Source organism: Eptesicus fuscus, chromosome 6, assembly GCF_027574615.1.
Source record: "Eptesicus fuscus isolate TK198812 chromosome 6, DD_ASM_mEF_20220401, whole genome shotgun sequence".
In the NCBI taxonomy this organism is placed as follows: Eukaryota; Metazoa; Chordata; class Mammalia; order Chiroptera; family Vespertilionidae; genus Eptesicus; species Eptesicus fuscus.
The window spans coordinates 49,949,591-49,977,197 of record NC_072478.1 but is presented as its reverse complement, the minus strand read 5'-3'; the positions used below and the strand labels follow the sequence as shown (position 1 = coordinate 49,977,197).

Sequence of the window (27,607 nt, the reverse complement as noted above, 5' to 3'; positions counted from 1 at the left end):
GAGATACAGGAGGGAAAAAACAAACAGATAAAATTCTCTGCCTTCATTGGAGGGAAAGACAAACAATAAACAAATCTATGATATGATTGCAGGTATGGATAACTGCTATGAAGAAAATAGAAGCAGAGTATGGCAACAGTGACTGTGTGTGTGTGTGTGTGTGTGTGTGTGTGTGTGTGTGTGTGTGTGTACACAGAGTTGCACAAAAGACTAAGAGCGATTCTCTCCACCTCAGTGCAGCCCCTGGGTGGGCTGCGTGCATTTGGCAGACGCAGGAAACCTGGCATAGCTCTGGCCCACTGAGTGTGCCGTGGCACCTAGTCTAGAGGTTTCAGGAGTAATTGTCGCTATGGGAGGGTTTAGTGCCAAAGTGGCCAAGTGGTCACAGCACAAAGAGTAGAAAAGGCCTTATCCTTCAACCGCAGATTACTTAACAACTCTGCCGGCTTCTCTGAAGATGCTGGGTTGGTCAGAAGGTATTAGTTATCACCAAATGGTCTGTGTGAGAAGTGCTTTGCAAACCTCTGTAACACTCTACAGCCAGATCAGAGGAGGGACGTCCTTGGGGCCGTTGGTAATACACGGGTCGCATGTGTGGATTAGAAAACAACTGTAATGGGAAAGATGCAGAGCGTGCTTCGTTTGTTTATTTCGTTGTTCAGTTCTTTAAATTCTTTCCACATAAACAAATTGCCTTAGATAGACCACCAAATCTTATTCAGTTCTCTAAACTCTCGGAATCATCTCTAAAATTAAAAAACGAGTATCAATAGTCAATCTAGAATCAAGGATTTGAAAACATTTCAACATGCAACACCTTGCTTCCTGTATCATTCCAGCCCTAGTGAGTAGTTAATGCCTTGAACTATTCCTATCACCATGGGTTGCCAGGCTACCAAATAACGAAGCCAATCCAGGATTTGTCCATATAAAATGTGTGTGCGCTCCCAGCTACATCTCAGTTAAGGAGGTTGCTCTGTACATGGCCAGATAGCAGAAATATTTATAAGTATCATTTGCAAATATAAGCAATGGCATGAGTGGGCATTTCCTTTCATAGTTCTATGTGCTCATTTAAAAACTCCATACATGATTTTTATAGCATTGGTTATAATTATTTCTTATACACCTAATTTCTAATAATAAAAGTTGATACCACAATCCCAACTATAAAACAAGAATAAAAGGCAAGGGTCATATACTGAAAGAAAGAGGAAGAGGGGAATGGCAGCATTGGAAGCCAAGGGTAATGGGAGCTGCTGTAACTGAGCAAAACAGCTCTGGGTTTTCCTGTGGGCAGCTCATCAGAGGAAATTCATTGTATATTAAAAAGGGGAACTTGTGTTCATAGGTAAGATATACCTTTCTCTGGTATCTTTGATAAATTGTGCTGAGGGGACTTAATACATCATATCTCTGATAGCAATGTTACATGCATGAAGGCAGTTTTTCACGTGTAGCTTTTTCTTCTATTTAGTCTTAGTAAAAAGAGCACCTGCAATATTCAAAAGTTTATTCTCAGAAGACTATAAAAATAAACCAATTCTTCCTTATCATCTTAATGATCATTTAAGGTGACACTTATGATCACATTGTGACCAATTTTAAAACAAAGATTTATGTATTGTGGTTTTATAAGTTATTCACCCAAAATGGTTCTGGGCTCGGTCTCCTCACACGAGAATGAAAATTCAGGGAGAGCGGATGAAAAGGAAGGAGGAAGGAGTATCACACACCTTTAGCTTTGGTTGTGCTTGGGTTGCACGGACTCACTGAGAAAGGCCCGGCCTGTGGATGGAGCTGGTGGCTGCAGGCCTGTGGATGGAGCTGGTGGCTGCAGGCCTGTGGATGGAGCTGGTGGCTGCAGGCCTGTGGATGGAGCTGGTGGCTGTTGCTACAGTGAGTCTCTAAGGACCCAAAGACCCATCAGTGCTGCCTCCTCTGCTGCCCTACATGAAAGTCTTTCTTGGATTTTCAACCCTCGGAGATTGGGGGAGGGAGGCTGCTGCCAGCAGTCATTGTTAAAGTGCATTTAGGGTTGGTGAGAGGCGGGAACCAGGGCGGTATCTACTTTATCACTGTACAGTTTAGGGGACTGAGACTCAGAAAGTATAGAAAGGCTGTCTCTTCTGAGAAGAGAGGGTATTGGGCAGGTTGATACCAACCTCTCAATGCCTCTTGCTTAAAGCGGGGTATGTTGTAATCCCATTCACCCCTGGAAGAGATACGTGTATTACGTGTATTACGGCCTTGAACCAGTGGCTGAGGACTGAGTGTTTGCAGTCAGCTCTGGATGGGGCCATCACTTGCCTGTGCCTTAATGACATTTGGGTTTATTTAGATGGGGATCCTGGTTCTCTAGAAATCCTAGTTGCTGCCATAAGCCGACCAAGCCAGTAGGTCTTCATTTTCTTTCAATATTATTATCACTAGGGCAGTGGTCGGCAAACTGCGGCTCGCGAACCACATGTGGCTCTTTGGCCCCTTGAGTGTGGCTCTTCCATAAAATACCACGTGCGGGCACGCATGTACAGTGTGATTGAAACTTCGTGGCCCATGCGCAGAAGTCGGTTTTCGGCTCTCAAAAGAAATTTCAATCGTTGTACTGTTGATATTTGGCTCTGTTGACTAATGAGTTTGCCGACCACTGCACTAGGGTGTAGCCTAAGAAAAAATGAGGGCATGGTAGGGAATTTAAAAAGCCATATCCAGGGGGGAAAGCCCTACTTAGTTCTGGAAATAGTAAAATCTGGTACACCTTAAAAATACTTTTCTATACTCTAGTTTATATTTGGGGCTTTTAAAATTAAAATTCCAAGCTCTCTCTCATCTTTCCATATATTTACCTATCTTTTGTAATGTCCCATCACATTTCCACTAAAGCCCTTATACTGGAACATATGCAATATAAAGAGTAGAGTATGTCTCTTTTGACACTTCAGTTCCTAACCAGAATAGCAGCAGACGCAGGGGAGAAAAGAGACCAGTAAGTGGTTTTGAAGAGGTAGGTGTTTTGGGAAAACAGAGAGTTTTCTGTTGTGACTACAATGAAGACAATGAAAGTTTAGATGGAGGAATGCAACACCAGAAACATTTAAGATAACGTTTCATAACTTATTTTTTAAAAGGATACGGGTTACTGATCATCCTCTTCAAATCAACCTTCTCTTTGCAGTAAGGGCAGGTCTGCTTTTTACCAACAATACACCAACCTCGGATGCAGAATTCATGAAAGCTTGGGCATCTTGTTAGGGAAGCTTCTAGATATGAAAGGCAAGGTTTGCTTTGTGAGGACATGCTGGAAATGATTCCATCTGTAGGGTGGAGCAGTGGAAGGTGAGAGAATGGCTGCCAATTATGACCTGATTGTGCGCATCACTTTTTAAGGGAGATCCTGGAGGACAATGGACCCCCCAGGACTGAGCTTGGAGTCAGAGCTGCAATAGCTTTATGGCCCTAAGGAGTTACCAAGCTTATTGGCCTCACTTTATTCTCACAAGAATTAAATTAGATTGAGAATGTGAAAATGCATTTTTTACGGTAATATCTTATGTAAATGCATCATTTTATTTCTCTGCCCAGCTCACTGTGCATTTCTCATGCATTTCCCATATTCTACTCTTGTGCATTGCTCACTATCTATACGTGATCAGACTTGTCTTAGGCACTTAGATGAATTTAAGTTATTTGTGGTCATAAACTTACAAATCTTTCTATTGGTTTCTTATATTTTTAATTACTGATAAGGAGCTGGTTGTCTTTAATAAAATGTAAATCTACGCATTTGTAACTTTAGTTGTATACATCCCCTTATCTAGAAAGTCTGGCCCTTTGCCTCCAAAGTTGAGAGTGAACCCTGTTTCCCACAGCACAGTGTCACTGTGTATCATGACTGTCTGCTCACATGTCTCTTCTGGACCATATGCTACATCTCATTCATCTCTGTCCTCAGCACCTTAGGCGGAGCCTAAGTGCCTACGGATTGCATGGATATTTGAATGAAACACTCAAAGCCAATTGCTTTTGCAAATATATTTTCCCAGGTTCCACAACATTGTTGTTTTGGGTAGGATGATGACCTATAATGAGACCCATCCTATTGATTCATTTATTTCTATGGCCATTGATCTTAAGGTATCTTTCTAGATCAAGATCTCATGATTTACTGCCTGGCCTACAACACATCCATGTGAATAGCAATGATATAGAAGGCCCTTCCCTGACAAATGGAGGGTCGTGGGGGTGTAGACAATCAAGGCCGTGCAAATAATTCCTCAATATTAGATCTGTGTGCAATAACAGTTTCCACTATTTTATATTCTTGGGATTGGGGTCACTTTTGCAACATGCTTGGGTGAAGATAAAGTGGTGTATTATAACAAAGGTTTGAAGCAAAACCCATTTGGCCCTTCATTTGAAGGGCTGGAGCCAGCATTGAAAAGTTCACCTCCTCTTTAAGATCCTCTTTCATCTCCAGAATCTCTACCCTTCTTGGCTACAGAGCAAGACCCAGATCTCTGCCCCTGCCTTGTTAATAGGACTCATGTTTTCCTGCTTCTGGCTAATATGACTCACGCTAAAATGGGCCATTAGTACTCCCTGCAAAGCAAATTTAAAGATAGCTGCATTTTGGATTACGTACGCACACATGTACAATTCCCAAGGAGGGCTTTTAAAGGTGGAGAGAGAAAATATTTCCACCTGCAAAAGGCAGCAGGGGCTCTGTTCCAACATGTGAAAAGTAAGTCATATTTAAAACTACAGCCAGACTTGGACAATTTCTATTAAGAATGATAGTTTTTTTGGGAAAGGTATCCCACTGAAAAATCAACATTGAGTTCCATATGGGGTATCTTTGTTTCTTACCTTAACATGTCAAGGCCTAAATGTTGGAGCAAAGGTTCCTATTACATTTCAAATGCATCTGATCCAGTGTTTTACTCTCAGTATTGAATAAGTGTAATCTGTGTGGATTAAAGAGAATTGAGTCATAAGCGCTGCACATCTAGGGTCTTACTGACTGAGGTAGGTGGGCTTTTCAGGCAAGAGGCAGATGGTTTAACTGCCTCATAATGCCAGAGCTTTGAACTGAGTGTATAGCAATATTGTAAAATTGATATTACACTATAAAGTAAAGTATTATGTACTTAGAAAAGAGTTAAAATACTGGTTGTTGGCCAGCCCAAGCACAACTTTGCTATCCAGAGGCACATGCGTAGGCAGCACAGGCTGCCTCACTCAGGGCTCTTGATCTTGGCGTCTTTCCACATATTGAGGTTCTCCTCAGTAGTTACTGGAGTTCCCAGAGAATGCTGGTCTCCAGGCCTGGGCTTGACTGGACCCTAACCCCCAAGATCCTTCAGCCAGTAGATGGCTGTTCGGGGCAGAACTCATAGGTGGAGGAGCCAAATGGTCCAAGAACTAGGTGCTAACATCTTGGTTCCTCCTTTTGTAATCTACAGTGTCCTGCTGCCTGTGGCATTATCCTCTTTGCAGGACCAAAGCTGATATTTGCCTGCACCCATTACCACCAATGACACAAGCAGTTTCCTAAGATGACAAAGCAAAACACACCTTGTCGCTCTTGGTCCTGTGAGCTTCAGACCCGGGGCTCCACCCGCCTAGTCCCAAGTTTCTCCCTGCACCTAAAACTTTACTCTTTTTCTCACCCCCCAACCCCCTTCGTTCCCAGGTCCTTCTTGGCTACCTGTTCACTTATGGCTTCACCAACGGTCCAGCCAGCATCCTGTAGAGATGATGAGCCTTCCTGTCCCTGTGGCACTAAAATTCCTTTTAAAAAAGGAAATTACTGGAGCAGAAGGTTCACCTTAAATTAGCAGTTCATTATTCGCAGGGATGATCAGAAAGTCTCAAGAAGAAAGATGGGCAGAAGCATAAAGCAAAGCAGGGGAGATGGGGATAGGAGGAGGAGAGGAAGGAGGGTAGGTGAGGAGATAGTCTTAACCTGACTTGCCATCTCCCATACCCAACACAGATTATTTGAAATGTGCCTTCCAGTATTGCTTCACGAAGACCAAATGGTTTCCCATGAAAAGGATACACGTGATTGCAGGAAAGCTGGTAAGTGTTTTCAATGAGCCCCTCTTCATCGAGCTCCACAATGATTTTTTGTCCACAGACGGCACAGATGCTGTCTGACAAGCTCCTTGTGGGCATCCCACTGTCGCTGTAGAACTGTTGGGACAAATGCACAGAGCATTGTTGAACAGGAGAGCACAGACCATTCTCTGAACACAGGGAAGACACTGCCAGGCTTTGGGACAGGGAGTCTTTACTGCTTCCTCGTTGGTTTAGAATTTGAAACACTTTTCCCCATAGGAACAATGCTAGTCTGTGTGAGGTTTCCAGACAAATACCCACGGAACCCCAAATAGACCCAAAGTACATTGCTAAGTATAATCTCCACTCTAATCTTCTGACAAAGGAATCATTCAAGAGGAACAGTTTCTATTCAGGGATGTAGCTCAGAATCACACAGGAAGCTTTTAAGCTTACCCAGAGATTCATAGCTCTGGAGTAAACCCTGGCATCTCTATATTTTTTAATCCTCATGTGATTGTAGTGCCTGCGCGCACACACACAGAGACACACACATGCATACACCATCAATTCAAGTCACTGGGGGCTATCCCAATGGCTCGAGGCATTGCGTTTACGTATTTGTTAGCTGAAGTGAAGATGACAGAGGATGGGTGTGATCAGGTGAGAAGTCTCCAGAAAGTTGGTGCTTCAAGACTTTGTCTTGCTAGTTAAATCTCTTCTTCCTGACCCACTGGACAAGGAGGGGCATACAATTCTTCTCTTCCTCTCTTGCCCATCAGCAAGCACCAGAAGCCCTGGGAATTTTTAAAAGGGTATGGTTTCTGGTTTTTGTTGGAGGAACTGGGAGTGGAAATGCTTCCTCCTTTGTTGACTTTAAGCCTTATAAGAAAGGCAGTTGGCCCACAGATGACACATGGCAGAGGAATCCCAAAAGATATCTTGTTCCAGCATTTCACCACAGAAGTTGGATTCTAAGCTCAAGGAAAAGGGTCAGATAGAGCCTATGGAGATGGGTGGAAAGGAAATCAAGATAATGTCTACTTAGCCCTGCCCCATAAATGGAGAGAGAAAACAGTTCAGAAGATCATTCTTGCCACTCACACTAGATTTTCCATTTCAGATCGGCCGTGTACCAAGAGACATGGCTGAGAATTCCTGAAACCACTGGGTCTGCCCTGCAGGCTTTGGTTTATGTTTAAGAGATGTGCATGTGTCAGACACAGATAGATGCTCCCAATATCTGACTCTGAAATCCATCCAACCAGCAAGTATGTCCATTCTGAGTTTTATTTTTAAGAGAGTTAAACTATTAGGGATTTTTTTTTTTAATTCTAGGGAACAATATACAGTCAGAATTACATTTAACACACTTTTTATGTTATTTACTTCTTCACATGCTATATAACAATAACTGATCTTTATGATGAGTATTACCCTGAGGCACTGGTTGATTCTAAAGTGTTTTAGTTGCATCAAATATGACTTTTATTTGTAGTAGGCAAAAATAATGGGTTTTTGGTATTGTTGAATTTTTAACCTTTTAAATTATGGCAAATTGGATATGCTAGATATGGTTACTTTCAAATAATTGGTATATTTTATTTTAAAAGATGCATTATTTCCTAACCACTTTATATCAAGGAGAAATGTATTTTCTAATTAATTAGCAAAGACAATTTTTGGTGCAAGGAGAATCCAAGGAGCAATTGGGCTGAGAGAACCAAGAAAAATTTATTGATTTCTGAAAATGGATGCAAATATGGTGTCAGATGAGACCGTTTCTCCATATACCACAAGTGGTTACAAATAATAAAAGCAACACTTACCCCTATAGTAGAAGCCATGTAATCCGAGCAGATCTCTGCAAAGTCTCTCCCCATTATGCCATAGTAGAGGCCATAGAACAGCGACACAATGCCAAAATCCATGGAATCTCTAGCCTTGATTCTATTGAAAACAGCAGGACAAGAAAATAGGAATGTGGCATTTGGGGGGGCAGTGGGAGTGTTGCAGCTAGGAGAGTATTTCCTGCCACAGTATCTAATAGAAACTTGGCGGTATTTTTTTTTTTTCATTGATTGGTATAGTTTGTCTTTTTGTTAATGAAAAATGTTAAATTCTCTAAATTTCCCTAAAATTTTACCACTCAGTGCTAAGTGGACAAAGTAATTCTTGAGAGAGTCTTCAAATGCTTCTTAAGATCTCGGTCCTTAGACAAGCTGATTCTAACGAATGGTTCTCAAGCTGGGGTGAGCGTAAAAGGACCTGGGCAGCAATTACATCACACTCTGTGGGGATGAGGCCTGTGCAGCAATATTTTTGGAAGCTCTCTGGACCCTAGGTATCCCATTGGGCAGGTAACATTCCAAACCTCTTTAACAGAGCAATAGTTTTCAGCCCTAAATATAGATTAGGATCACCTGGGGAGATTTAAAACTAGACTGATATGTGAGCCCTCTTCAAGGGCTCTAATTTGGGTGGCCTTGGATGGGGTCTGCACAGAAGTGCTTTTTAGGAGCTATATAGATAACAACTGTAACACAGCTAGGGTTGAGAATCCCTGCTTTAGACCTCAGACTTTACATAATGCTTTCAAATACTTTATCTTACCTGAAAATATTTGAGATAGAATCAAGAATCAACCTCAAGTTTTGAGGCCTTTTGCTACTATGTCATAGTTGTCAGGTATTTGGATTATATTTCAAATACAATAGGATTATCTATTAGAACCTCCTTTCTTTTTCAAGAGGAAGACCTTTATTTAAAAAGTAAATAATTAGTCTCTAATTTAATTTCTAAATCTTAATCATTGCATATTTGGTTTGTTATATCTATCAACAGTCTCAATATTAGCAATGGGCCTGGATGGGTCTGATTGAATTGGGAAGGGAGTGGAGAGGAGTTGGGTAGTCTGTCTCAGGAACTTTATTCTGGGTGTTTTTAGGCTCTGTTAATCTGAGATGGAAATGTAAAGGTAGAGAGTTTGTAGACTTAGAGGGTACAGATCTTTTGTGATGTGACTTGGGAATTCCAACACAGGTGGCATCTTCATCCTTTCAAGATTTGCCTGGAGATATATATATATATATCTATATATACTAGAGGCCCGGTGCACGAAATTCGTGCATGGGGGCGGGGAGGTGTCCCTCAGCCCAGCTTGCACCCTCTCCAATCTGGGACCCCTCTAGGGATGTCCGACTGCCCATTTAGGCCCGATCTCACCAGACATCCCTCTGACAATCCAGGACTGCTGGCTCCCAACTGCTTGCCTGCCTGCCTTCCTGATTTCCCCTAACTGCTTCTGCCTGCCAGCCTGATCACCCCCTAACCACTCCCATGCCAGCCTGATTGATATCTAACTGCTCCCCCTGCCAGCCTATTTGCCCACAACTTCCCTCCTCTGCCGGTCTGGTCACCCCTAACTGCCCTCCTCTGCAGGGTTGATCACCTCCAACTGCCCTCCCTTGCAGGCCTGGTCCATCTCAACTGCCTTCCCTTGCAGGCCTGGTCCCTCCCAACTGCCCTCCCCTGCTGGCCATCTTGTGATGGCCATCTTGTGTCCACATGGGGGCAGGATCTTTGACCACATGGGGGCAGCTATCTTGATCTTGTGTGTTGGAGTGATGGTCAATCTGCATATTACTCTTTTATTAGATAGGATAGAGGCCTGGTGCATGGGTGGGGACCAGCTGGTTTGCCCTGAAGGGTGTCCTGGATCAGGGTGGGATTCCCTTGGGGTGTGGAGAGACCTGGGCGAGGGGCCTGTGGTGGTTTGCAGGCCAGCCATGCCCCTGGTGACCTAAGCAGAGGCCCTGGTATCTGGAATTTATTTACCTTCTACAATTGAAACTTTGTAGCCTGGAGCGGAGCCAAGCCTCCTGATCTATCCGTGGCTGCCGCCATTTCTGTTTGGATTTGTTTACCTTCTATAATTGAAACTTTGTATCCTTGAGTGGAGGCCTGGGCCCACCAGAGTGTGTGGAAAGCTTGGCTTCCTCTGTTGCCGGGGAAACCCAAGCCTCCCTTCTGGTAGCCATCTTGGTTGGGTTAATTTGCATACTCCCCCTGATTGGCTGGTGGGCGTGGCTTGGCTGGTGGGCATGGCTTATGTAGCAGAGTGATGGTTAATTTGCACATTACTCTTTTATTAGAGAGGATTAAGTGCTTTATTTACCCCTTCTAGCCCTCCTCCTATCCCCAGCCCAAGCCCTCACCACACTATAGTCTGTGTCCATGGGTTATGCATGTATTTATACAAGTTCTTTGATTAATCTCTTCCTACCCACCCACCCACCCCTGCCTTCCCTCTGAGATTCAACAGTATGTTCCATGCTTTTATGTCTCTGGATCTATTTTGTTCATCAGTTTATTTTGTTATTAAGATTTCACATATAAAGATCTAAAGTGAGATCATGTGATACTTGTCTTTCTCTGACTCGTTTATTTCATTTAGCACAATACTCTCTAGGTCCCTCCAGCTGTCTCAAAGGCTAAGAGATCCTTCTTTTTTACTGCTGCGTAGTATTTGCCTGAGTAACTTTACAACTAGGGCAGTGGGAGGAGTGAAGATGACCTTCCCTCCAAGTCCAAGGGAGCAGGTGTTGATAAAAAGTATAGTAACAGCCCTGGCCGGCTTGGCTTAGTAGATAGAGCATCAGCCTTCGGACTGAAGGGTCCCAGGTTTGATTCCAGCTGAGGGCACATGCCTGGGTTGCAGGCTTGATCCCCAGTAAGGGGTGTGCAGGAGGCAGCTGATCAGTGATTCTCCCTCATCACTGATGTTTCTACCTCTCCTTCTCCTTTTCTCTCTGAAATCAATAAAGAAATATATTTTTAAAAAGTATAGTAACAAACGCATGTTTTCACAGAAGAGGATCTCAATGCAATGATAATCAACAACACTTTAGAGCAGTGGTTCTCAACCTTTCTAATGCCGCGACCCTTTAATACAGGTCCTCATGTTGTAGTGACCCCCAACCATAAAATTATTTTCGTTGCTACTTCATAACTGTGATTTTGCTACTGTTATGAATCGTAATGTAAATATATGTGTTTTCCGATGGTCTTAGATGACCCTGCTAGTGGTTCTCAACCTGGGTCGTGATTCACAGGTAGAGAACTGCTGCTGTAGAGCCTAAGACCATCGGAAAACACAGATATTTACATTACAGTTCATAACAGTAGCAAAATTACAGTTATGAAGTAGCAATGAAAATGAGCTGGTGTCCGTAGCGTGGTGTGACTGAAATCCCCTTTCCTGACACAGGTTGATTACACAGCCTCAGCTCCGCCGGTGAGGACCTTCTCCACAGCACCTCTCAGCCACCCTCTCCCTAATGGGAACTTGGTCTGAGTCATAGATATAATGATCCCGATTTCCTTTATTTCCCCCAAGATTTTCTTGCTCTGTTATCTCGTTACTTCCCTTTCAATGTCTAAGCACTCAGTTCCTCTTTTTCCAACTGTCCCCAGCAAAAGGGATTTCATGGGTGCTAGAAACAAAACTCCAAAGCTGTACCGTCCAATGAAAATATAGATTGGAACCCTGGCCAGTGTTGCTAAGTGGGTAGAGCATCGGCCCTCGAATTGAAGGATCTTGGGTTCAATTCCCAGTCACGGGCACATAACAGGGTTGCAGGTTCCATCCCCAGCCCAGGCAACCAATCAATGTGTCTCTTTTACATCGATGTCTCTCTCTCTCTCTCTCTCTCTCTCTCTCTCTCTCTCTCTCTCTCTCTCTCCCTCCCTCCCTCTCCCTCCCTCCCTCTTCCCATCCCCATCCCTTCCACTTTCTTTAAGATCAAATGGAAAAAGTATCCTCACTCTTTGGGTGAGGATTTAAAATCAATCAATAAAAAGAAAGAGAAAAATATTCATTTGTCATAAAAGTTGTTGCATGCATTGATATCTTCTCAATAATTTTTTAAAATATATTTTTATTGATTTCAGAGAGGAAGGGAGAGAGATAGAAACATCATCAATGAGAGAGTCATGGATCGGCTGCCTCCTGCATGCCCCCTAGTGGGGATCGAGCCCACGACCCAGGCAGGTTCAGCTAAAGACTCTTACCTTGACCAAGGAACCTGCTTTTATTCATAAAATTTATCCTAAGGCAATGTGGAGATAATATACTTCAAAGGGTATGGTATCAATGGGTACAGAAGCATTGTCAGTTTGGGGAATAGCCTACGGCTGTTCAGGTGTTTGGCCAACAGAGGGCAATAAAATGCCCTGAGCTGTCTGGCAGCAGACTATTATCTTATTCAGGTTTGGGGGAAGTGCCAGTTAGCCGTTTCCAACAGGTAAACTACATATGTGGCTCACCCTTGTTGAGCTGCCCAAGCTTCACCAACCTTTTGGTAAAACTCTTGTAATTATTACATGCTGGAATTGGTTCTCGGCAGCAGGTGCCCTTGACTGGAATTGAACCCAGGACCCTTCGGTCCGCAGACAGACGCTCTATCCACTGAGTCAAACTGGCCAGGGCTCTTCTCAATAATTTACGTGGATCATTAAGCTGTATAACTTCCTTTGGAATGTTCTTTTCTAGGTGGAGTAAGGAAGGGTATTTCTTTAAAAAGGCAAATAAATAAGATATAGATACAGAGAATTTGACCAGATGAATGTTCCAAGCAAGTGCTTGGAGATATTAATGTCTTCATTGGAGATACTTACTTGAAAAATAAATGGAGTCCACTCAATGAAAATATGATAGCCAAATAACCCACAACACCAAATGTGTAGCTGAGTTTATAGATGAGAAGAAACCATTTGTAGACCAATCTGTAGAGTGAAAAATGGGGAGAAACACAGAGCACGATAAATGATAAAGTATTTTATCTCTTTTAAACATTGTCGTAAGTCAGTTTTGAGTTTCTAAAATTCTATTTATTATGTAATACAAAGAACATAAGTATATTATATCAGCTACCATGTACATGTGTTTCTGTGTATATGCATATATAAATTCATTGTAATTTACCCATCTTCCTCAAGTAAAAATGGCCTTCAGGGATGGTTACTCTACCTGGGACCCTGCCTCTTCCTTCCCCTCCTTTTCCCATTTGGCTCCAGGGTTAGTTAGCTTAGAGTGCTTTTGGCAGGAGTACCTTGGAGGTACAAGCAAAGTTGGGAGGAGAAGTCACGAGGAGACAGCACCTCCTCCAGGAGTTACCCTTCCTCCTGCTCCTCCTGCTGCCCCCAGCCCCAGAGCAAACAACCTCAGCCTTCATCCCATCTCATCTCCATCAAAGAGCCCCTCCCCTAGCCCTGGGATGAACTTGGAAGAGTGCTTCAGCCTCGTTTTTTTCTGCTCATTGGATGCCTTGACCATGACCTCTCTTAAGGCCTTTCCTTCTTCCCACAGGGCCTCGGTGGGGAAGTGAGAGGATGGGGATGGAGGATGGAGTGGAGATGATCTAGAATGGAACCCTGTTCATTGCCCTCAGCCCTGGCAGTAAAACCCTTAGAAAAAGCTATGCAATGGGCCACAAGACTGCTTCATGCCTGGGAGGATGTGGGAGGAGGCTGGCACCCAGCTCCATTCCTGGTGTGCCACAGTACAAGTCCCCCCTCCTCCAGCCCCGAGACAGGAAGAGGTGGTGGAAGGAGGAGCCGCGAGCTGGGAGGCTACCTTTGGTGCCCAGAGACAATAGGGGGTGGCTGGACTGATGCTCTCAAGGGCAAAAATGGCGGGAGGACCTGCTTGCCTCTCAGTCCTTTCTTTCCTCATCCTCCCGAAGCCCCTCTCCTGCCTTCTACACCAAACTTCATTTAGAGTCTCACTACAGAAACCTGACCCCACCCTCTTACCTCCAACCCTTTGAGCCCTGTCCTCAACTCTCCCACCTCCCCTGGCTTCCTCCCTGTGGGAGCCATTGCATCATATGCTTTAGTTCTGTGATATTACTGATGTAGTGGTTTTTAAATATATATTTATGTTTATTGATTTCAGAGAGGGAGAGAGAGATAGAAAGATCAATGATGAGAGAGAATCATTGATCAGCTGCCTCCTGCATGCCCCACACTAGGGATCGAGCCTGCAACCCGGGCATATGCCCTGACTGGGAATTGAACAGTGACCTCCTGGTTCATAGGCTGATGCTCAACCACTGGGCCACGCCAGTTGGTTTTATGTAATGTTTTGATGTTATTTTAAAAGGTACCCCACTTCATTGAGCTCCAGTCAGAAGGGACTTTCTGAAACATGTTTTAAGTGGGGTTGTGGGCTAACTGGAGAAATGAATTGTCATTTACATAATTTCTATGGTGAAATGCTTTCTTTATTTCAAGCAACTCACATACAAGGGCAGTCGAGAGATTGGGGCGGGAGGGGCGGGTAGCACACCTCCTCCTCCAAGTATAATCCTGCCTGAGGGAGGCCTCAGCAATGAGGAGTTACAAGGCGGAGCGGGAAACCTGCAGGAGGTGACTCCAATCACTGTGAGGCTGTGTCATCACTAAAGGGGCCAGAGTGTCTCCCTGGGCCGTCGGGTGGGTCCTTTTGCTTTGCCAGTGCGGAACAGTTTGAGTCTTTGCTTAGTGCAGTCAGATCAAGGTGGACGTTGGTGTTGCTAAAAGGGGTGATGATGGGAAAAGTGGCCAACCTCGAGAGGAGCTCCCTCTTCACCCCAAAACACCAGCGTGCACCAGAGTGGGGTTCTTTGAACCCCACACATCCTCTCTCTACCTGAAGGGCCCCCTCAAGGTGGTGCCAGCACCAGAGGTGTTCCTCACAACTTCTGTAAGTGCAGGGTCTCTCTGTGCAAGGCAGTTTGTTGGTGTGATTACGCCACAGCCTGCTGTTGGGAGCAGGGGCCTGGCATTTCGGCCGTCTTTGGGTTGTTTCTGGGCTCTGCCGCTTACTACCTGGGGGACCCTGGCCACCCTACTCCACATTTCTTCCTGTGACTGCTCATGTATAAAGGGAGGATGACAACACCAGCTTCTAAATCGTCCTGAAGGTTGTGTGAGATAATGTATTAATGTTTCAAAGACTTGGCACATTAAATGCTTACTGGGTCATATTATCATGAGGGATGTACAGTATTAGCTTTTCCAAATGTCACCCCCTACATTTTCCTCCTTTTGGGGGTACAGGTTCCCAGAGTCCAGAACTTCCTTGTTAATTTGATTACAGATAAGCCAGGACAGAAACTGGGGTAGGGCTTCAGAGCAGTGTCCACAGAGACTCGATGGGATCAGGCCACGCTCTTTGTGGCCTATTTTTGAGCCTGAACATTGCTTGACAGACAACCTGACCGTAGTAGAAACGAAACCCACTTCTTATCTGCGACTCTGCCCCTCAGCCGGGGCTTGGTGTGCTCTGGGGGAGGAACAGCGGTTTTTAAACTGCGTTGGCACCGAAGACCACTCCTCTGGGGTCTGCCCTCCGCACCATGCACATTTGCTATAATGTGATGATGAAGCAAAGATCCATAAAGATGCTTAGGGCCCACTACCTCTACTCAGTGAGCTTCTTTATCCTTACTGCTTTTCTAAAAGGAAAGGGTCCCTATTTGGCCTCTTCCATTGTTTCTCTCCAAGCGGCAGCTGGGTCTGCTTAACATGTGAGTGGAGTGGCTTGGCCCTCAGACTATTGCAGGGAGGAAGAAGCTGACGTGGTGCACTGTGGGCACAAGAAGCGGAGGGCGTGGGACCCCGGCCATCTGAGCTATCAGAGCCATGGGGGTAACAAGGCAGCACTTGGGTATTTCCTGGAGTGAAGGTCTCAGCACTGAATAAGCTGATGTGCACAGAAGGACTGCGTCTCACCAGGGGAATGCATTATGCATTGGAAAAGAGAACTGCTTTCATTGAAATACAATGTGGATTATATCCAGGGGATGAAAGGAAGTACATTTCAATTCATCCAAAACTTAGATCACATCACAAGTCTTAAATAACTTACAACATTTTGTAGGAAGGAAGGGTCCCAGCTGTCCATTTGCTGATGGGGGAACCAGGTCCTTACAAAGACTAAGACCTCAAACTGGCCAGTATAGAAGGTCTCCTAACACCACCTCAAGCACTTCCCAATGTGGGATTAAATTAAAGTGCTCATAAGCCTAAATTCATTTATTTGAATTTCAATCTTTATCATGAAATGTATTGATCTAATTTCTCTTACTGCATATTTTTCCTTCTCCATACTAGAAGGAAAAGCTGATCTTGTCTCTCCCACTTTTTAAAAAAAATTTAAAATATATTTTATTGATTTTTTACATAGAGGAAGGGAGAGGGATAGAGAGTTAGAAACATCGATGAGAGAGAAACATCGATCAGCTGCCTCCTGCACACTTCCCACTGGGGATGTGCCTGCAACCAAGTTACATGCCCTTGACCGAAATCAAACCTGGGACCCTTCAGTCTGCAGGCTGACACTCTATCCACTGAGCCAAACCGGTTAGGGCTCTCCCACTTTTTTAGAGGATTAAATACAAACATCTGAATGGCCAAATAATCATAAAAATATTTTACAGGCGTTTATGACTTATTTTCCGACAAAGATCATTTGTCTTTATTACCATTAAATGGCATTGTCTTATTACCATTAAACACTTTACCTATTTTCTCTTTCTCCTATTCCAGTTTTAGCTGGAATTGGGTTCAGATCTTATCTAAAGAACAAGGAGAGGGAGAGCAAGCTTGTGGGCACATTATAAGCACTTTGGAAAGATGTGAATAATGTGATGAAATTATATAAATGTCCAGAGGTTGACAATGGTCATTAAAATGATCAATGGGATTTTAAAGCCTCGTTTGTTATGAGAGTAATAAATCATTTCTTATGATTTATCAGATACAAACCTCATGCAGAGTTGTTAAAAAATGTGGACTTCTAACTCTTGCTCTCTTATAAAATGTGTGTGACAACTTACAGTGGAATAAACAAAATGCTGAGTTAAAAATGAACATGCAAACAGTGCTCTAGAAAACTTAACAGTTTCACTTCTCTTTCTCCCTGGCCTTCACTACTTAATAGCTAAAGTAATAAATTTTACAGGCATGTCTGAATCACCATTAAATAATGAATGTGAACTGACAGTGTTATGGCTAATCTCCAAACAGTTTTGTTACTGAAGACAAAAAAAAGAAGCATAACATTCTACCACCCCCCCACCCCCATTCAGGAAAATGGAAGTTAAATATACTTTCTAGTGTTTACAATAAAGGGGATGATGGAGAAGAAACAAGTGGAATACCTACCGGGGTGTTCTCCCGGAGAGGGGCTTTCGTGTAGCTTTGAAGAGGATGTAACTGGTGATAACTGAGAACATTCCCCACATAGACAGAAACCGCCACCAGTAAAGTTTTATTGTGAAATACAAAGGGACAACCCACATCTGCAACAGGGTCACCAGCTGTTAGAGAAATGAACAGAAAGTCTCCTTCAATGACTCAGGGCCCAGAAGGGCATGCCCATTGTCAAAAGATTCAGAATGCTGTCTGTACACTCAACTGGTTAACCATTCAACTACAAACTCCTCTGTAACACGCACATGGAGCCGGCTGGCACAATTATCTGAAAATTCGAATGGGAAATAATTCAGAATACCCAGCTTCCGACACTTGCTTTCTTTGGGATATTTCAGAGGAAAGCAACGTTAGGCTTGGACAGGGGTGTGGTTTTGGATAAAGGAGCTTCCTTTCAGTTGTAAAATGGGAGATAACAATGCCTGCCCCGCCTGCCTTTGCTGACTGAGGTGGGGCTCAAAGGAAATCCCTGAAGGGAAAGCGCCCAGCAAACAGCTGTGGTTACTACCTGGGCACACGTGCAAATGCACCTGATCTCAAGGGAGGAAGTGGTGTCCCAGCAGCTTCTGGGAGGCTTCTGCCCGCTGTCCCAGTGCACGCCGCAGGGTTAACCCTGCAGTCCCCACTGTGCTGTTACCTCAACCCTGACGATTAGATTTGCAACCCACCATTTGCTTCTTGTCTTTCCTCTTTGGTTTCTGCTGCCTTTTCTAGGCAGCCCTAAGACATGGATCAGACTATCTCCTGTCCCTCTGTGTATAACCCCTTTGTGGTCTATACCCGTGGTCGGCAAACTGCGGCTCGTGAGCCACAGGCGGCTCTTTGGCCCCTTGAGTGAGTGTGGCTCTTCCACAAAATACCACGGCCTGGGCGAGTCTATTTTGAAGAAGTGGCATTAGAAGAAGTTTAAGTTTAAAAAATTTGGCTCTCAAAAGAAATTTCAATCGTTGTACTGTTGATATTTGGCTCTGTTGACTAATGACTTTGCCGACCACTGGTCTATACCACTGACCTGAGTCCAAGTAGCCATCAGATGGTTCTGTAAGTTGGCCGGCCTCAAGCTCACATGGCAGGAAGCAGGAATACACTGATGGGCTGGAGGTCAATGACTTGATATGGTTACCGTAGTGACTGACACTCCTAATTGTTAGATCGTTTGGGCCTAATACTGAAGCATCCATCTTATATAAAAACTGCTGCTTGAAATTTTAAACCTGCTATTTTGGCTTCTGTAAATGCTTGCTTAAATAATAAGGAAAATAAGACTACTCCCATTTCAGAGAGGCCATTAAACCTTCTCCAGACAAAGTTATCAGTGCTGGCACCGGCCAAGCCTTTGGTTGAGGTCTCAAAGCCCCAGCACATAGGGGCTCTTTAAGAATTTGCAAAGGGGACTGGAAAACCCCATATTTGGGAGACAAAGAGGGTAAAAAGGTATAAATACAGGAAACTTCCTGTGTGACTTCGCCCAGAATTTGAGAGACATTTCCTCTGGGCCCCGCACATAATAATAACCTTACCTAACAAAAGAGAAACATGCAAATTAACTATCACTCAGCTAAGCCCACAGCCAATCAGAGTGAGTATGAAAATTAACCAAACAAAGATGGAGGTTAATTTGCATATGCAGGTTCAGAGTGGAGCGGCTGGGAGGGGCGTGACGCCTGCTATGAGTGGAAGGGGGGCTTCGGAGGGAGCTACTGGAGTGGTGTTCTGGACAGAAGTGAGGACTTGCTGGCTCCCTGGCGGCCGAGGAATGGAGATGTGTTGGCTCCTGGGCGGCTCGGAGTGAAGCCAGGGGAAGGAAGGCCTATTCTTGCACGAATATCATGCAACGGGCCTCTAGTAATAATAATAGTAATAATAATAATAATAATAATAATAATAATAATAAAATGTAACTCCATCTCTCTAAGTGTTGCTTGGTTCTTCTCCGGTTTTCTGTAACAATACGAGCTATTCACCTCTCTTGTGAAAAGTGGATAGGTTTAAACAATAGCAATAATCTTTGGTCTTTTATGTTTTATCATCTGTAGACTAACCACCTATTATTTACTCAGCACCAGTATAAGAAGGAAATGGCAACAAGGTTTAATTTCTGGTGTGGACTTTAATTGGTGGTGGCACCTGGCAATGCTCTGTTGAGGAGGATTCTAAGCGTGGGTCCTGGTTTTGTGTTAAAGAGTATCATGATCGATTAATCATGCCTGCCAGGATGTAGAAAGAGTTGTTATAGCATGCATGTACATATGTCATCTGGATATAAACAAAGGCTGATGTAATTTATTTGTTGTCTTTACTCTCTTCATCTTTGTAATTAAAGGAGGTGGCCTTACACAATGAAAACTTTCTAATAGAAATTGTCTCTTAATACATTTAAAGTCTTATATTTAGAAACTAAATATATATACGAAATAACAAATAAACTCTTTTTAAGTTTGAAAAAGATAAAAGGAGGTGGCTTTTAAAAAAAAGAGTGTATGGATGTAATTTTGGGTCTTTTAATAAGATCTTGGTTATAATAGTCCAAAGGTCAATAACCAAATTTGATAGGACTTCAAGATGTAAGTGAAAAAGGCAAGGCCACTGCCATTCTCTTTTCCATGTCAAATAAGAAGACATTTCCCAGGCTTTTCATTCTCTTTTAATTGCTTCATCCCTAAAACAACCTGGATTCGTAATCTTAGCATTGCTCTAAATCTTTCAGAGAACAGTACAGTTGTCATTATACATATGCATTTGAACAAAAATACACATGGAGCAAATCTGAGGTAACTAAAGAGTTCAGAAAAAAATATCCTATAACCTGCTTTTTGTTTTAGAATTCAAGGCAGTACTTCCAAGGAAGGATACATATTCTTTACTCTTGCCTGAATTAGTCAGATAATTGCTTTAATTTTCCATCCTACTTTGTGGGTATGGTCAAAGCTAATGAATGGGCTTGCACTTTTATTTATGAAATATATATCCTATCTAATAAAAGAGTAATATGCAAATTGATCGTACCTCTGCTACACCACAAGCCATGCCCACCAGCCAATCAGGAGCGAGCATGCAAATTAACCCAACCAAGATGGCTGAGGCCACAGAGTGAGCAGGAGGCTTGGGTTTCCCTGGCCCTGGATTCCACTCAAGGTTACAAAGTTTCAATTATAGAAGATAAATAAATCCCAACAAAAATGGCAGCAGCCACAGAGCTGGAGAGAGCAGGAGGCTTGAGTTGCCCCTGGTGATGGAGGAAGCCAAGCTTCTGCAGCCCTGGCCTGCCTTGATCTCCGCTCAAGGCTACAAAGTTTCAATTATAGAAGATAAATAAATCCCAGATACCAGGGCCTATGCTTGGGTTGCCAGGGGGCGTGGCCGGCCTGCAAACCACCACAGGCCCCTCACCCAGGCCGCCCCACGCCCCAAGGAAACCCCCACCCTGATCCGGGACACCCTTCAGGGCAAACCAGCTGGCCCCCACCCGTGCAACCGTGCACCATATATAATAAAAGAGTAATATGCAAATTGACCATCACTACAACACACAATATAGCTGCCCCCATGTGGTCAAAGATCCTGCCCCCATGTGGACACAAGATGGCCACCACAAGATGGCCAGCAGAAGAGGGCAGTTGGGAGGCATTCGGCCTGCAAGGGAGGGCAGTTGAGAGGGACCAGGCCTGCAAAGGAGGGCAGTTAGAGGTGATCAACCCTGCAGGAGAGGGCAGTTAGGAGTGACCAGGCCAGCAGAGGAGGGAAGTTGGGGGCAAACAGGCTGGCAGCGGAGTGGTTAGGGGGTGATCAGGCTGGCAGGCAGAAGCGGTTAGGGGCAATCAGGAAGGCAGGCAGGCAAGCAGTTGGGAGCCAGCAGTCCTGGATTGTGAGAGGGATGTCCGACTGCCCGTTTAGGCCCAATCCCACTGGAATCAGGCCTAAATGGGCAGTCGGACATCCCTCGAGGGGTCCCAGATTGGAGAGGGTACAGGCTGGGCTGAGGGACAACCCCCCTCCGTGCATGAATTTCGTGCACCGGGCCTCTAGTATATAATAAAAGAGTAATATGCAAATTGACCATCACTCCAACACACAAGATGGCTGCCCCCATGTGGACACAAGATGGCCACCACAAGATGGCCTGCAGGAGAAGGCAGTTAGGGGTGACCAGGCCATCAGAGGAGGGAAGTTGGGGGCAACAGGGCCTGCAGGGAAGGGCAGTTGTGGGAGGACCCAGGCCTGCAGGGGAGGGCAGTTAGGGGGCAAACAGGCTGGCAGGGGAGTGGTTAGGGGGTGATCAGGCTGGAAGGCAGAAGCTGTTAGGGGCAATCAGGAAGGCAGGCAGGGAAGCAATTGGGAGCCAGCAGTCCCAGATTGGAGAGGGTGCAAGCTGGGCTGAAGGACACACACCCCCTGTGTGCAATTTTATGCACCGGGCCTCTAGTATGTATATATACTCAAATAGGAAAAACAGGCTTCTTTAAGGAAGTAGAATACTTTTTGTGAGGACCAGAAACCATATGTGAGGAAACCAAGACTCAAGATTCACTCCTTTTAACATTCAGCATTAGCAACTTTGAGTTTCTACGTGTTTTTTTTTTTTTAAATAACCTAGTTAAAAAATATGTATATATCTTTATTGATTTCAGAGAAGAGGGAGAGGAAGAGATAGAAAATCAATGATGAGAGAGAACCATTGATTGGTTGCCTCCTGCATGCTCCACACAGGGGATTGAACCTGAAACCCAGGAATGTGCCCTGAATGGGAATCAAACCATGACCTCCTGGTTCATAGGACAACATTAAATCACTAAGCCACTAAGCCATGTCAGTCGGACTGACCCTCTACTGCTGAGAATAAGTGTGGAGCTCCTTAAAAATCTCATCAGTATTTGGGTCCCTCATTTCCTTTTGCTTATTGTGGAGATAGTCATCTATGCTTTATTGTAGGTTTTGAATTTTTTAGTTCATTACTTCTGATATCAAAGAAGAAAATGGATATGAACTCCATCTTTCAAAATCTGATTACCTGTCACTTGCATTTTCATCTCTCTGTTTTAAGAGTTTGATTCATCTTTTTACTTCCCCCATAAATATGCTGAAGTTTTTTTTTTTTAAATAAAAATTTGAATTGGTTCATTTTAATTCAGTGGAACTACTATGCTCCCATATTTTATACTTTAGGTTATAAGCCAAATTTTACAAGACTAATCAATTTCCTCAAATCGGTGGAGTTATAATACATGATGGTTTGAAGTGACCATTAGACTGTATTTTTATAAAACTAGTTCTCTCCTTGTGGATTTATAAATACAACCCATTCCTGGAAAATCCCAAATTTCTCTTACTTGATGCCTGGATTTAATTAACAGAAAATAACAATGTTCAAATGTATAGATCTGCAACTTTTTAAAAAATAGGCCTTGGAGATTAGAAATAAAAGGAAAGCAAAAAATATATATCATTATAATATATTCTGTATGCAAATATTCAATTTATTAACTATCTTTAAAGTCTAAACCCAGCACCACATTTTCTCAACATGTAAGGACAAAGGTCAGAAATTTGTGTTATGAATTAAATGATTGTACAGAGAAGTCCTTTTGAAATAAGGGCCACATTTCATAGCAATTTAAAAAATTCTTTATCAATTTCCAGAGCAGTTAAAACCTCTCATTTTTAATAGTAACTGCCACATATGAAATGTAGGAATGTTGTGCCTCATAAATAAACACATGAAATATGTGAACTTGAGGTGCATGCATGCAACAGAGGAGCCTGGCAGCTGGGACACATTAATGATGCCAGAGGGGTCACCATCTGGGCATGTGCATATAAAACACATCTGCATGACTGGCCCTGCATCTGGATCACATCACCCACCTTCTCCCCACCGCACATCATGGCAAGAGGATTGTCCTGACGGATCAGATGCTGCCCAGTGGTACCATGTTTTTCCTTTTACCATGCATTATGGATGAATCTGGAAAGAATTGCAAGTCAAGACAAAACAAAGATATCTTTTGTCTAGTTGTACAGGATGGTGAATGGGTCACACAATAAGGAAGGGAGGGAGGGGGGGAGGAAGAAAGGAAGGAAGAAAGGGAGGAAGGAAGAAAGGGAGGGAGGGAAGGAGGGAGGGAGGAAGGAAGGAAGGAAGGAAGGAAGGAAGGAAGGAAGGAAGGAAGGAAGGGAAGTTATGTATGTATGTGATACTTATTTCCTTTGCACTGCAAATCCTAAACTACTATGTTTGCAGCCACGTGTACACATGTCTGTGTGTACTTGTATGGGTGGGATGGAGGGAGAGCAGGGGGATACTAGAGGTAAGCAGAAAATCATCATGTACATAAATGACTCCAAGAATATTGTGCTATCAGAACAAAGGCAATGAAGGAAAGTGTGGGCATAAAATGAATAAGTGAAATAATGGAATCATGGCATATGAAGGATTCTTAGAAATCCACTAGCTCTAGATTTCTATCTTCAATTCAGACTGTTGATTTTGCTATTTAAACTGTTAAAGGAGCTTCTGCAATATTACATCAGTATGTGTATATTTGTGCCTTGCCTCATTTTAAAAAGCTTTGAACAGACCTAATGGTTTATTGCAGGGAGTTTGTTTTAAATAGAGCAATGTTTCAATCTGTGGCTTAAGGATTTGCCAGTGTATTGAGGCAAGTTAACGGTGTGTCTAAAACCCCAATTCTGTGTATGTAGTCAACAGGCTCTCTACTGGTTTGAAGGGAAGGAGAAAGGTTCTTTTTCCGCACCCTCCCCCGCTATTTCCTGCAGATATGAAAAGTAGGAGACATAAAAGAAGGTGGAGAGGATGGTGTTGAATGAAATTTTATTTTTAATTGAATGCTGTTAAAAGCATTTGGAAATAATTTAATTCTGAGGCTCTGCCTATATCTAAACCATATCAGCACTATCAGCTGGAAAGAGAAAAATTCAAATATCCAGATGCTTGGACTATGTTATGCTAAAAATATGAGTATTTGGAAACATCCAGGTATTTAGTTGTATCCCAAACCAAATAACAACATTCCATTTTCTATCTACTTTCTCTCAACACTTTTTGGCATCACTTAGGAGCAGTTAATATTATGTTTTAAAACTTTGCTTTCTAAATAACCTGTTTCTTTTGCTTTATCATAATAAGCTGCTCTGATAGTCACAGCTTCTACAGACCACAGAGCAGAATCTGAAGAGACAAATGAAATGATCTCTTCAGAAGATAAACCTATTTGTTAAAAGCTGTGTCTGAAAATGTTCTGAGCTTTTCAGATTAGTCCCTCATCTCTGACGTACATGATCCAAATTATGCATGAAATAATGTGAAAATAATACTTGATGTGTAATTAAAAATGCCCTCAGGGCATAAATAAATGTATAAATAATGATTAACGTACAAAACTGTTCACATATATTGTGTGCACTTCCTACTTTTTAAAAAGTTTCCTCCCCTTGCTTATCCATAAACTCCCACTCCCACCATCTGCCACAGTTTACATAATTTTCCCATCCCAGTGTACATACATATGCAGCAGGATCGGAATTGTTAACCTATACCCTCCTGGGGAACTGTTTTATCCACTAGAGTACAGTGCTCGTGTGCAGCTTCTAGTGCCTTAATCTTACCACACTCGTCTCACTTCCAAAGGCTCTTGGAGCGGCACCTTGACCCCCAATGCCCTTCGGTGAGGTTGTTTCAAACATTTATAATGAAGTCAGATTCTCTTGTCACCATCTGCATTTCTCCCTGGGATCCCCAATCTCCTAAGTCAGTGGTCGGCAAACTCATTAGTCAACAGAGCCAAATATCAACAGTACAACGATTGAAATTTCTTTTGAGAGCCAAATTTTTTTAAACTTAAACTTCTTCTAATGCCACTTCTTCAAAATAGACTCGCCCAGGCCGTGGTATTTTGTGGAAGAGCCACACTCAAGGGGCCAAAGAGTCGCATGTGGCTCGCGAGCCGCGGTTTGCCGACCACTGTCCTAAATGATCTTTAAAAATTTGCCTACCTTAAGGTCTGCTTCTTGTGCTGTATACAGTAGTTCGTTGGGATTTGACAAATGCATAAGGTCTTGTATCCAAAATTACAGTATTATACAGATCCACTTTACTGCCCTAAAATTCCTATTTCACTTGTTTGTCCTTCCTCTTGACCTCCATGAACTACTGGCAACCACTGTCCAAAACAAAAACAAAAACAACAACAAAAAATCCAACCATCATTTTACTCTCTCTATGGTTTTGCATTTTTCAGAATCTATAATAATAAAAGGGTAATATGCTAATTAGAGTGGACATCTTCTGGACGTCATTCCAGACATCCTTCCTGACAAAGCCAGGGCAGGAAGGAAGCAGCCCGGGTCCCAGGTGCCTGCAGGCGGCTGGAGGAGGGAAGTCCAGATCCCAGGTGCTGGAGGGAAGCTGGTGCCGGCAGCCAGGGGAAGGAAGGCCTACTCTTGCACAAATTTTCGTGCATTGGGCCTCTAGAGATATATAATTGGATTCATATAGTATGTGGCCTTTGTATTGGCTGGTTTCACCAGGGTTCCTCCATGTCTCTCCATGGCTTGATAGTGCATACCTTTTTATTATATACTAATATTTTATTGTATGGAGATATCATAGTTTGCTTATTTATTCATACTTTAAAGGTAGATGCTTAGATCACTGATTTTAGACCCTAATTTTCTTTTCTAATGTATAGATTCAATGCTAGAAATTTCCCTCTAAGCACTGCTTTTCTACCTTTCATAAACTTTGATATGTTGTAATTTCATTTGGTTTTAATAGTTTTTTAATTTCTCTTGAGTCCTCTTCTTTGACTCGTGTTATTTAGTATTATATTATTTAAAGTTCAAGTATTTGGGGATTTTTCTAGCTTTGTGTTATTGATTTCTAGTTTAGTTTTTGTGGTCTGAGAGTATAAAGTTGACTCTTGAACAGCTTGGGGCAGGGGTTAGGGGCACCATTGCCCATCGCCTGCCACCCCATTGAAAAGCTGCATATAACTTAAATCAGCCCTCTGAAATAAGTTTATTCCCACCACAGATCAAAGATTCTCTTTTCAGTCCACAGTCGTTTGAAGCCACGGATGTGAAACCTGGGGTGTGCAGGACTGACTGAATATTGATTTTTAAGAATCTGCATATAAGTGGATCTGTGCAGTTCAAACTTGTTTACTCAAGGGTCAACTGTACTTTGTGTGATTTCTATTCTTCCAAGTTTGTTTTGGTGTGTTTTATGGCCTAGAATGTGGTCTATCTTGGTAAATGCGTCATGAGAGCTTGAGAAGAATGTGTGCTCTGTCGTTGCTGGATGACTCATTCTATAAGAGTTAGAGTAAGTTGATCAATGGTACTGTTCAGGTCAACTATATCCTTACAATTTTCCTCTGGCTTGATCTGTTGGCTACTGAAAGAGGGTGTTGCAATCTCCAAATGTAATTGGGGATTTGTCAATTTCTCCTTGCAGTTTTACCAGTTTTTGCCTCATATATTTTGATGCTCTGTTGTTAGGCACATATACAACAGGGGCAGGCTAGAAGGGCCCAATGGGGGAAAAGGGGACAACTGTAATACTTTATTTATTATTAAATAAAGATAAATTTAAAAAAAGAACTTCTGTGTCTTCTTGAATAACTGACCCTTGTATCATTATGTAATGCCCCTCGTTATCCCTAATAGTTATCCTTGTTCTGAAGTCTGCTTTACCTGAAATTAATATAGCTTAATCCAGCTTTCTTTTATTAGTGCTATCATGACATATCTTTCTCCAAACATTTGCTTTTAACATATCAGTGTTTTTATAGTATAAGTAAGTTTCTCCAGAAATTCTGTTAGGCATTTCTATTTTGCAGATAAGGAAACTCTGTTTAAGATATATTTAAAAATCTTTTCTTTGATATGAGAGCATAGCTAATGAGGTTTAATTCTAGTCTCCTTCATTAAAAAAACCCCAAAAACCTCTGTAATGTAGAGGATGTTTATTTTAATTAACAAGACAATAATGACATGGCAGCAAATTGATTCATGTTCTTTTAAATAAAAACCACCACCCCATCTAAACAACAACAAGAACCACCCAAGCCTTAGCTGGTTTGGCTCAGTGGCTAGAGCATTGGCCTGTGAACCCAAGGGTCCTGTGTTCGATTCTGGTCAAGGGCACGTACCTTGGTTGCAGGCTCCTCCCCAGCCTGGGTCCTGGGTGGAGCTCGTGTAGGAGACAACCAATCGATGTATTTCTCTCACATCGATATTTCTCAATGTCTTTCCCTCTCTTTTCTATTCT

The 27,607-nt window shown here is 42.9% G+C and overlaps 1 protein-coding gene across 1 annotated transcript in view; it reads right to left on the bottom strand.

Moving 5' to 3' along the window:
* Positions 1-642: 642 nt before the first annotated feature.
* Positions 643-27,607, bottom strand: part of RNF175 (ring finger protein 175) — a 28,196-nt gene continuing 1,231 nt past the window's right edge. Inside the window, exons 2-7 of the mRNA XM_028151951.2 lie at positions 17,272-17,426; positions 12,739-12,846; positions 7,890-8,010; positions 6,062-6,195; positions 3,134-3,235; positions 643-951 (exon numbers count right to left, since the gene is read on the bottom strand). Coding sequence (XP_028007752.1) covers positions 831-951; positions 3,134-3,235; positions 6,062-6,195; positions 7,890-8,010; positions 12,739-12,846; positions 17,272-17,426 — 741 coding nt within the window. The 3' untranslated portion in view covers positions 643-830. The remainder of the gene's footprint in view (positions 952-3,133; positions 3,236-6,061; positions 6,196-7,889; positions 8,011-12,738; positions 12,847-17,271; positions 17,427-27,607) is intronic.